The sequence below is a fragment of the Pseudochaenichthys georgianus genome, chromosome 16, assembly GCF_902827115.2.
Source record: "Pseudochaenichthys georgianus chromosome 16, fPseGeo1.2, whole genome shotgun sequence".
Taxonomy (NCBI): Eukaryota; Metazoa; Chordata; class Actinopteri; order Perciformes; family Channichthyidae; genus Pseudochaenichthys; species Pseudochaenichthys georgianus.
The window spans coordinates 16713020-16723050 of NC_047518.2; the positions used below are offsets into that span (position 1 = coordinate 16713020).

At 40.0% G+C, this 10031-nt stretch overlaps 1 protein-coding gene across 1 annotated transcript in view; it reads right to left on the reverse strand.

Moving 5' to 3' along the window:
- LOC117461051 (proprotein convertase subtilisin/kexin type 4-like) overlaps positions 1-9311 on the reverse strand; it is a 249012-nt gene extending 239701 nt beyond the window's left edge. Inside the window, exons 1-2 of the mRNA XM_071205815.1 lie at positions 9267-9311; positions 1569-1738 (exon numbers count right to left, since the gene is read on the reverse strand). Coding sequence (XP_071061916.1) covers positions 1569-1733 — 165 coding nt within the window. The 5' untranslated portion in view covers positions 1734-1738; positions 9267-9311. The remainder of the gene's footprint in view (positions 1-1568; positions 1739-9266) is intronic.
- Positions 9312-10031: the final 720 nt, after the last annotated feature.

Genomic DNA, 10031 nt, shown 5'->3' on the forward strand with positions numbered 1-10031 from the left:
AAGGCATATCATCACAATATAAACCAACAGAACATTGATATGGATCCAGTATCGACTTAATGATGAACAAACTCATCGACGCAATGAGATAAAACGGTCCATATCATCTTTGAGATGTGCTTTTCTTTTTGAAATAACCATGGAAACAGCTTTTCAATCCTCCTCCCTTACAAACATTGAATAAATATAAGAATAGGGCACTTTATAGTAAACAGGCCAGTTTTATACTTTTTGATCAAAATGCATTAAAGGGCTCATTAATAACATTTTCATATTAAGGGCTGCTTTTTGTAAGTTTGATTAAATGTAACTGGTTGTGTTAATGTGTCATATGAGGTTGTCTTATATTGCAGACAAAACTTGTGATTTACCAACCTACTAACACAAATAAAGTTAGTGCATATATGTTTTTATACTGCAACGTTTTTCTTATGTTTTTGTAATTCCAAATGGCATGGAGGGACTATCAGTGGTGTAACAGCAGAGAGAAATGCAGGGAGAAGCAGAGGTGTTTGTGTGCATACATGAGGGACAATGAGAGAGAGACATGCAGAGAGGAAGACAGAGACGGGGGTGGACTGTCCAATACACTCCTGATAAAGGTCACAGAGATGTTTTATTCATGATCCAGGCAGCAGCAGCAGCAGCAGAGGGGCCAAGGTTGAAATGAGCTTGCGTCCCCGTTCCCCAGGGCCAGCGCTGCACGCGGCCTCACACCGGGCCAGCAGACACCGTCCCCTACTCCCCTAACTCTTATCAATAATGCCAAAACGCATACACACACTCTTTCAGTATCACTCATCAATAACTCCAATCAGACTGCTCTTTTATTGATGGAGGAACAAGCACCTGCTGCCAAAGTTCATTCTTTTAAACATGCTTAAGTGATGCTAAATTCTTTTAAGGGGACTCTTGGAGACTGTAGGTGTGACGTAATGTGGGATTTTCAGACAGTCAGAAGAAGTTCCTTTCAAAATATGTTATGCCCTTGAACAGCCTCTTTAAACTCACTCTTACAAAAGAAATACAGTATTCCAGCTATCCAAGACCCGCTCAGAGCCTTTTATACATTTTTTTACTGCAGCAGAGAATTTCTTTTTTTAAGGGAGCTGACACCATTTCAGACTCAACACCCAAAGTAACCTTTAAAGTATTGATGTGGATAAATCACATGTAGTCTTCTGACAAATGGAAATATTTCACTATGACAGATTAAAACTCAGGCAAATAGGTAAAGACCCAATCATCTCTGAAGACATTCAACTGGAGCCTATTCCACATATTGGAGTTTCTCACAGGCGTGAACTGGTTAGATAGGAGTGTGTATGTGCATGTATGTGTCTTTATATGTGTGTCACTGTGTGTAGACTCTAGTGCCTTTGATCAGATATGAAATATTCAGAAAGGCTGCTGTAATTTGATGAAAGTCAGATATCCCTCAAATAGGAAACAGAAGTCAGCACTTTGGCAGCTCTTGAAAAAAACCCTCAGTAACAGGGAAATGTAAGATCCAGGCCTATATACAGTATGCGGAGGCAACAACAAGGGGCTTTTAAACATGCACTGACCTGCTGTATGAACTCCAGTGTGTGCTGCTCAGCCAGAGCTCTGGCGGCTCTGATGCCTCTGTCCATTTGCACGGCATAGAAGACGTTGGTCCCACGATGCCCCTCTGTGGTCACTAGCTTCATCTGCATCAGGCAGACAAGCACCAGCACAACTGCACTGAACATGGAGCCTGTACAAAAGAAGAAGACATGGGAGAAAAGGACTGATTAGTTACCAAATAGTTGTAGAAAATGCAAACTTTTATTTAAATGCAAGTCCATAATGTATATTTTAGGACAGTCTTAACCCACATTACTTCTTTAGAAATGATATTCGAGTGTGTTCCTAGAAGTAAAACCAGTTTAGAAGTGGTGGCGTGATGAAGTATTTACTCAAGCCAAACTTGATGTTAGCATGGCCAGAAAAAAGACTATTAGAAGTCCTTTATTCCATCGGCTGGGACTCTCCTAAATAACAGTCTGTTTAAATAACTATCCCACACTAACACACACACACACACACAAAACACACACCTTGACTCAAACTTAAGCCCCCTTTTCAAGCCTAAAGGATCCTTCTTAGGACATTCTGACACCAACACCGTCAAGCCATTCCAAAAACAAAATCCTCAGTAATTGTATTAAGACAAGCCACTTTGTCACTTTAGGTAATTTCCCTATTTGTGTGTGTATACATTGTGTGTTGTTCTGTGTATGGTGAGTGTGGCTTTATTTGCCAGTGCCAAGGACACATTTCCATTTCACATAGATTTGATTGACAATAAAGTCATCTGAATTAAGACGGATCCCTCAGCAAATAGGATTGGGATTTTTCCATTGGATTTCCAAAAATTGCAGAAAACAAGATACTATATGTGGTAAATTAACGTTTATGATACTTGTTTTGTTCAGCAGAATCATCTCCACTTCAGGTTGATGATGTTTAGTAGTTTCATTAGGTGACTTATTAGCAACTGCTGTGTAAATGACACATAAAAGATTCAGAAATTTACGATTTGGCTAATGACATATTTATTGGGTATTTTATGTTGTGGAACAACTCTTTAACCGAAATGTTTGAGCTCATTCCTGCACCATTCATTGAAAGCCTGTAATAACACTGTATAGTTATTACAGTAAATCATATATTGATATCATCAAACACTGTATAAAGAAAGCATGACGGTAAGGGTGAAACTCATGACTATTCCATGTTCCATTCATTATTTGTAAAAGTAGAAATTGTGAAAAATGCCCAACATGACATATTCATATTGCAAATGTTGTCCTATCTACACTCAAAAACACAAATATAATAAGCGTATGTATCATAAATGATTATGAAAAGCATCACATCCTCACATTTGATAACCTGGACCCAGACCGAAAAAATAAACAAATATTTGCTCTTTTACATTGTTCAGTTCTAAACTTATAATCAAAACTTTCCAGAATCCCACTGGATGCTCTCTCCCTAAAATAAAGTTTAAAAACTGACATTATTAATATCCACATTAAAAAAACACAAACACCTACGATTTTAAACCTTAACACAACACTCCAAATCCCATCTAACTACACACATGAGTTTAAAGAGTGTGGGATTCAGCATCTCTGCGTCGGCAATTGTGAAGCAATTTGCCCACAGCCACCTCCTCTGTACTCTTGCACGAAATCCACAGCGGCTGCCACCTACATCATGCGCACCACCCACCTGTAGCCGGAGTGAAGCGTCCAGGAGAAATCTTTCACCCAGTGCGATGAAAGCTAGAACTCTGGCATCGGGGGGCCCCGAGCTAGACAACGCACTCTCTCCAGTTCCCAACCCACACGTTTAATCTCCTGGCCTTGATGCAAATGCTTCTGAGAGCAGAAAGGCAGCGGCGCTCTCATTGTGTGAACTAACTTCCCTCTTTAAGCAAAACAGGAACTTTATCAGGCTTTTCTATGCCTGCGCTTTCCTGTGAACTGTGATACAATGACAAGTTGTCACCTCTCTTCTCAGTGACTACTTGACAAAAAGAAGAAAAAACACTCAGACCATAGGATGAATGCATTATTGAAGAACATTAATTGCTTATACTCCCACTCCTTCCCACAGATTATGCAACTAACATTTACTGCTGATCCACGAATATTGTCAATATCTTTGTATATTTATATACAAGTGAGTTTATACATAAAGTTATTAGAAAAGTGATTTTATAACTTGTTAGTAAGTTTCTTTCCAAATACACACATAGCTCCTAAACAACAAAAGGCTGAATTTCTTAGTAGCTATTTGGCAAAAATGTCATGGACAACCATTCCATCTTTTTTTGACAGGAGTTTCAGTTAAAGTGAAAGTGCTAAACATTTTTGATGTTTCATCTTCATAATTGTGCGGTTTTTGTGTGAGCCCTCAAGATGTTCAACTAAAGATGTTAGGGTTTTAGAATGTTGGCGGGAAACTTGAGCTTCTGTAAATAGTGTTGGACATTTTTTTTACTTATTTCTGACATTTTCACACCAAAAAAAAATCAATAATTATGAAGATAATCAACTGATTAATAAACAATTTAAGCAATTCGTAGCTGCAAAAGTACATCATTGTTACAATTGAATCTATTGATCTTTGACGGATTGTTAATTAACGTTTGAAGCAAAGTGCTAACATTTTGATGTTCCAGTTTTTCAAATCTGCTAATTCAGTCTCCATGATATTTCAAGTCACCCTATTATGCTAGTTTTTGGTTTTCCCTTTCTTGTAGTGTGTTTTATAGGTTTGTGTGCATGCAAATGGTCGTCAAAGGCTAAACGTTGACGTCAGAGGGAGTTTCTCTCCCACTGACTCCAATGGACTCCTTTGTTTACTTCCATAACATAATGACATTGCTATGTAACACTCACACTTTACAGACACATTTCCAAGCTGATGACCAATCACAACAGAAACCAGGCACAACCGTATGAGAAAAATAAACCCTCAAAAAATAATCAAAATTAATTGAGAAAGTAATCTTAACATAATTAATAATGAATACAATTGCTAGTTGCAGCCTTACATCATTGTTCAAATGGAATCTATTGCCTGTAATCTCTGTACTTTTTGGAACAAATTCTGCAATTTCACTCCCACTAAAACACATTGGAACTCCAAACTGGAAGATTGAGATCTCTCAATCCATTTAATTCTGTTTGTATGTTTATCTGACTTCTCTTCAAAAACAAAGTGCCTCCTCCTGCAGCATTTCCCCCCCAAACATCAAGGAGTGCATCTGACCACCGTTTAAAGTCTACAGCATCCTTCAACTCCAATCTCCCAAGCCGCTGATTGAAATCGATAACCTCACGTGGGGCTCGGGCCCTAGTCAATCCCACTGGAGGTGCAGGGCCGGCGGCGTGCACCCCAACCAGCAAGGAGTGGGGCCTCAGGCAGAGATGGAGTAGACAGGCAGAGAGGGAGGGAGCAAAGGGTGAGCGCATGAGTACAGCAGAGCCACATTGAACAGTGTCAGGGCCTCGGGGCCTTCTGGGACGCTGATAAAGTACCTGGACATTTTTATAGACAAACTACTTATTTCCGTCCTCATATCGCTCGGGAAGACTGATAACTTTATATTCCTCTCAGGCAGATGAATGAAAGGAGGCGGGGGGGGGCTTTCAGGAGTTTAATTGATCAAACTGTAGCCACAAGGGTTTTTTTCTGGAGATAAAAGAGACTAGCTCTCCCTCTGTACAATGCAGAGATCTTTTAGAAAGCAGACCCAATGAAAAAAGAGAATGTAAGTCATTATGCAAAGTCATTACAAGCCTCTGACTATACTCTTTAAAGAGATGGTGTTAATGGTGGAATTGTATGTACAGTATTTCCAGAGGTCAAACCTCTGGTCGTAGGATAACATTATTTTACAATGTCCCGATTTTTACTCTAACCAAACTTATAGGCGGCTGTTTTGAGGTCAAACTATTTTAAGAGTCTGACAACAGTAAAATATTATGCATTACTGCTCAGAGGGCAACAAGGGGTAAGCCAGGGCCGAAATCACCATATACATTGGTGGGGGACACATCCCCCCCAATATTCAGATACGCTCAAAATGTCCCCCCCAATAATATATAGCCTAACTCAGGGGTCGGCAACCCGCGGCCCTCGAGCCGCATGCGGCCCTTTAAGCCCTCTGCTCTGGCTCCCTTGAGCTTAGACAAAAATAAGAAGGAAATAAAATAAAAGTATTTGTAGGACTATTTATATTTTCTTGCATGGTTGAAAATGTTTCGTATCTTGTATTTTGAGGTGATACTGTGACACATAAATAAAAAACAAAACGGTTTTAATTAGGTCAACTAAAATATGCGTCACATCCTGCTACGGTCCGGCGCTAGCGCCTTTTCTTGCAGGCGTATAACCTGACCCGCGGCTCGATGAGCGAACTATGGATAAATCAAAGAAAAGTACCGGAGGAACACAGGATTTAATTCTGTGTGGACAGAGTTATCTGCTTTCACAGCAAACGATGCTGGTTTACCGGTATGTTTGATATGTAGAGAGAAGTTGTCAACGGTGGTGCAGCCTTTACGTATTGAGGAACAACACGGGAGAGGAAGACAGCTGACGATCTTCAGTCATAATTCAATGGGGTATGTAATTTATTTCAGAAAACACTTTTTGTTATATTCCATGGAATGCTCTTAACGTCCCGATAGCAATGAATATATTAAATGCTTTGACAAAAAATACATAAAAATGTTTATCTCTGGAAGCCGTAGCGCTGTAAAAAGCACGACCAATTATCTGAACCGGCCCGGCTAAAGTAACTGGATGGCCTACCTGCCTGTCAGCCTTCCATCTGTGCACAAACTCATCTCGTGCCCTCATTGGTCATGTGCGCGTTCGTGTGTGTTGGAGGAGGGACTCTGTAAGAAAGTCTGAAGGAAGAGGCATATTTTTTCCGGTTGTGTATTTTTTGAAATTCTAGCGCACTCGAGCTGGTTTCTCCATTCTTACCTACCCTACCTTTAACTCTTTTTAGGGTGCAGCTATATGTTTTATTTATTTCAAAGTGGGCCCATTTTAATAATATTTGTTTTCCCTTCAAATGTGCAGAGGACTCCCCAAGTGCTGTGTTTAATTTATTTTAAAGTAGGCCTGTGTATTATTTTTAATTCTCCTTATAGGAGTTCTTGGTTTCTTATTAGAGGTTAACAGTTTTATATCATGTAATAAATAGCCTAATAACGGCCCGTCCACACTACAGCTTCAAAAAAAGCTTGGAACTGGGCGCGTCTGAAGCTCGACCAACAACCAATCACATGAATCTCCCGCCCCTGACACACAAGCAGCAGTTTGATTGACTAGAGCTTGTACTGGCATATGATTTGATTGGCTGGCGCTGGCTACTCCGGCGTCAGAAGTTGAACATTGTTCAACTTCTGACGCCGGAGATGGACCGCTATGCTACCCACAATTCAGTTTGGCGAAAAGTGTCATCTTTCCTACAAACAGCAACATTAAGCGGTGCATTTTATCATTTTTGTCGCTGTCCTGCAATTCTTTAACTCTAGTCCACTTGCTTTTATTTGCCACAGTAATGTTAACGTCGCAGACAGGGATATAGTATCTAAATCTGAAGTATCCGATAGAAATAAAATTCATGCATTCACCATATATTGTCCCTAGTTGCAATTTTCAGACAGAATTACATACAGTAAGGCAAGGCAAGTTTATTTATATAGCACCTTTCAACACAAGGCAATTCAAAGTGCTTTACAAAAAACGAAAGACATTAAGAAAATGGCATTTAAAATCAGTCATTAAAAAGAAAAGATAATAAAATAAACATTAAGAAAAATACATGGATAAAAGTGACAGTGCAGTTTAAGATGTGAATAGTTCAATTAAAAGCAGCGACAAAAATAAAAGTCTTCAGCCTGGATTTAAAAGTAGTCAGAGTTGCAGCGGACCTGCAGGTTTCTGGGGGTTTGTTCCAGATATTTGGAGCATAATAACTAAATGCTGCTTTACCATGTTTAGTTCTGACTCTGGGGACAGAAAGCTGACCAGTCCCTGAAGACCTGAGAGATCTGGATGGTTCATAATTTAGCAGGAGGTCAGTAATGTATTTTGAGCCTAAACCATTCAAAGCTTTATAATAAGGTTACATAAGGTCAACAAATAGTTGCAAAAGGGGCACTTATTGGTGTGTGTGTGTGTGTGTGTGTGTGTGTGTGTGTGTGTGTGTGTGTGTGTGTGTGTGTGTGTGTGTGTGTGTGTGTGTGTGTGTGTGTGTGTGTGTGTGTGTGTGTGTGTGTGTGTGTGTGTGTGTGTGTGTGTGTATTAAAACTAAGACTTTATCATCTCTATAAACAGATTATACGGTAGGCAACGGGACAAGATGCTGGTATTAGTTGGGATCAGGCTTCCAATTTTAGTCTGAGTAATATTGCCCTGTCAAGTTTGAAAAGGTTCTGGTTAATTGCAGGTAAACAGTCCGTGTGAAGAACACAAGAGACGGAACGCATAGACCAAATGCAATCTCCGAACCTATTGGCTATCAACCTATCAACTCTTTAGCTTGAAACTAACTTGAAATGAGCTTTTAACAAGGCTACTTGTGAAACAATCTGGTTTTCGACATCTCTCAACTCAGACTCCATTCTAGAGTCTCATATGGCTTATCAGTAAACAATTGGTGACGCACAGAACAATAGTCTTGTTGAAATGTCACTGTGTGGCCATGGTGTCGAACTGGCTTCAGAGCCCGGCACTCGACAAAACTACACCTGGCTGGTTGTACTTTTATACAAATTAAAATAAAAGTTGGCTTGGCGCCGGCTAGCTGAACATGTTTTCAGGTAGGCTAGGAGGCCACTCAGTCCTCTGAGTGTTACATTCATGTTAAACCCATGGAAACATTTGTTCAACTCTGTTTGATTATCTTGCAATCTAGATTGTTTGTTAAAGTACTCATTGATATTTTTGACTTTTCCCCACCTTAGTCTTTTCCAGGGCTCCATAGAAAGCAGAAGGGTAACTATTAAAGTCACTTACAATGGTTGCATTCAATTACGTTTGCCAGGCCCTTGTCATGTCACCGCTGAGTAATTGGCATGCCTTATGGGCACCTGAATGTACTGTAACAGAGCCACAGTAAACTTGTATTTTACTTACACTTCCGCTACTGTCCCAGGTAAGACATTTCTATTCACAGTGTAGCGCCACCTTTTAACAACCTGAATGAGGTCTAATCTGGCAACACTGTGACTGTATATTACTTTTACTATAATGTATTTTACAGAGGGGCAACATTTCAACCTTGCTTCTACAGTAGTCTGTCAGTAGTGACAGTCATTTGTGATAGCAACAGTAGTCCAATAGACAAGGTATACATCAGGTAATTTACTAATAAAATCTCCCTGTATCAAATATAGGCATACAATCCCTTCCTTGTCTTGTGATAATATAATACATAGGAAACATGGAATGCATTCAGAGAATGGACTGGAACACATCTTAATAGTGATGACATTTTAAAGTCCTGTGTCTTAAATTGTGGTGTGTCTCATATTGAAGTCAACCTGCTAGTAGTGCATCCAGACTGGAGACGAGGCTACATCAGAAGGCGAGGGGGGGGGGGGTAAACAGGTTCAAACGACCTCACCCCTTCCATGCACCACCACGGTGCACAGAAAGGATTCAATGGGTTTGTAGTGTAGTGACAGAAAAAAGCAAGCATTTACCTTTCTTTTGCAGGCGACAGAGCCTTCACACACACACACACACGGGCTGCCTCCTGTTGAAAGCAGGGAGGGAGGTCGATGCATCGTAAAGGAACAAATCTCCCGACGCCTCCATTTTTATTGTGTCCACTTACTCCTGGTAATAAAACGTGCAAATTAGAGCATGCAAAACACTGAATCTATACCGTGCATCTCCTCACTGGACCAGTCAAATGTGGAGAAATAACGAAGTGTAAGTCGACAAAACGAGCACATCCACGGCGTGTGGCGGAACGGGGGGACTTTGTAAAGATGTGAGAATGCATTAGAATGCAAGAAATGGTGTGATGGCGAGAGGGACTGTTGGGAGAGACAGATCTGCATATGGAAATTAGGGTTAGCGTGGATAAAATCCTACTTAGACCACTGTAATAATTGTAGTGGTACCCTTGCAGGGTGATAACAAGTGACTAATAATACTAACATGTCTCAAAAAAAGTCATGTCATGGGGCAGGTGCTGTGGTCAAACATAAAAGCACTTTCATTAACATCTATTACATGTGCTAAAGGCTATCACGTTTCTTTAATAACAACCATATGGACATTTTAGACTGAGCAGTGTTTTCGCGGGTTTCTGTTATGGCCTGTATATTTTGTGTAAATGAAACGTACACCTGTAACTCTTTTTATAAACAAAGACTAAACAAAAACGTGTTAAACGAATGTAATAACATTCTAAGGAGAGGGAAAATAGTTCGCAGGGTTTTCAATGAAGACGTTGACTT